The 1,169-nt window shown below is 45.9% G+C and overlaps 1 protein-coding gene across 1 annotated transcript; it reads left to right on the top strand.

The window, feature by feature from the left end:
• On the top strand, positions 1-870 carry LOC149389692 (peptidyl-prolyl cis-trans isomerase 1). Its single transcript, XM_089624745.1, has one exon. It carries the CDS (start codon positions 110-112, stop codon positions 623-625), a length of 516 nt encoding a protein of 171 aa, XP_089480871.1. The 5' UTR covers positions 1-109; the 3' UTR covers positions 626-870.
• Positions 871-1,169: the final 299 nt, after the last annotated feature.

Genomic DNA, 1,169 nt, shown 5'->3' with positions numbered 1-1,169 from the left:
TAAACAGCACCATCTAACACGAGAAACAACAAAGCCCCTTCAAAAAGAAATATCTCAGTCTTCCATTTCATTTCTAGAAAGAAAACCTTCAAAAACCCTAGATCGAAAAATGCCGAACCCCAGAGTCTTCTTCGACATGACCGTTGGCGGAAATCCTGCCGGCCGGATCGTGATGGAGCTCTACGCCGACGTCACTCCCCGCACCGCCGAGAACTTCCGTGCTCTCTGCACCGGTGAGAAGGGAGTCGGTCGCTCCGGCAAGCCGCTCCACTACAAAGGCTCGTCGTTCCACCGCGTGATCCCTAAATTCATGTGCCAGGGAGGCGATTTCACCGCCGGAAACGGCACCGGAGGCGAATCGATCTACGGATCCAAGTTCGCCGACGAGAACTTCATCAAGAAGCACACTGGCCCCGGAATCCTCTCCATGGCCAACGCTGGACCCGGGACGAACGGATCTCAGTTCTTCATCTGCACAGAGAAGACCGAGTGGCTCGACGGAAAGCACGTCGTGTTCGGACAGGTCGTCGAGGGCATGGACGTTGTCAGGAACATCGAGAAGGTGGGATCCGGAAGCGGAACCTGCTCCAAGAAGGTCGTCATCGCCGACTGTGGCCAGCTCTGAGCGGTTCAATTCAAATCGACCTACCTCCTCTTTGCCCTAATATCCGCTTAGATTTAGGGTTCTTAGTACTGTTTTCGTCAATTTGGGGTTTTTGTTATGATCGTTATCATGTTAGTGATGATGTAACTGTGGGCTATTATGGTTGTGGTATGGTTTATGGATGTGACTTTTTAATTGTCATCGTTTCCTTGAAAAAAAGAACTGAGGTATCTCTCGTCTGGAATAAAATTTAAGTCGTTTCTGAAGTACGTGTTCTGTTTATCTTGCTCTTGATGTCTGTGATGCCAATTGTCTTTTGATCGTGATTATTTTCCTGACTGTTCGTCGATATGATTTCTGATGTTTATGTGATTTGAATTGCTTATGCGTGCGACTGTCGATTCAGGATTATTTGGATAAAGAGATGGTTATAAATATTTAGTTACATCGTCATATCTAGTATCATCATCAAATTGTGTCTTCATAGTCCAGTTTTATTTTTCAGATGATAGTTATCTTAGCCCATTTTGTTTACACATCAAGAGCAAAGTTTCTGGTAATTATA

This window comes from Urtica dioica, chromosome 8, assembly GCF_054948205.1.
Source record: "Urtica dioica subsp. dioica isolate 48M chromosome 8, U.dioica_male_clone48M_v1_H2, whole genome shotgun sequence".
Lineage (NCBI taxonomy): Eukaryota > Viridiplantae > Streptophyta > Magnoliopsida > Rosales > Urticaceae > Urtica > Urtica dioica.
This window is presented reverse-complemented; position numbering and strand designations above follow the sequence as displayed.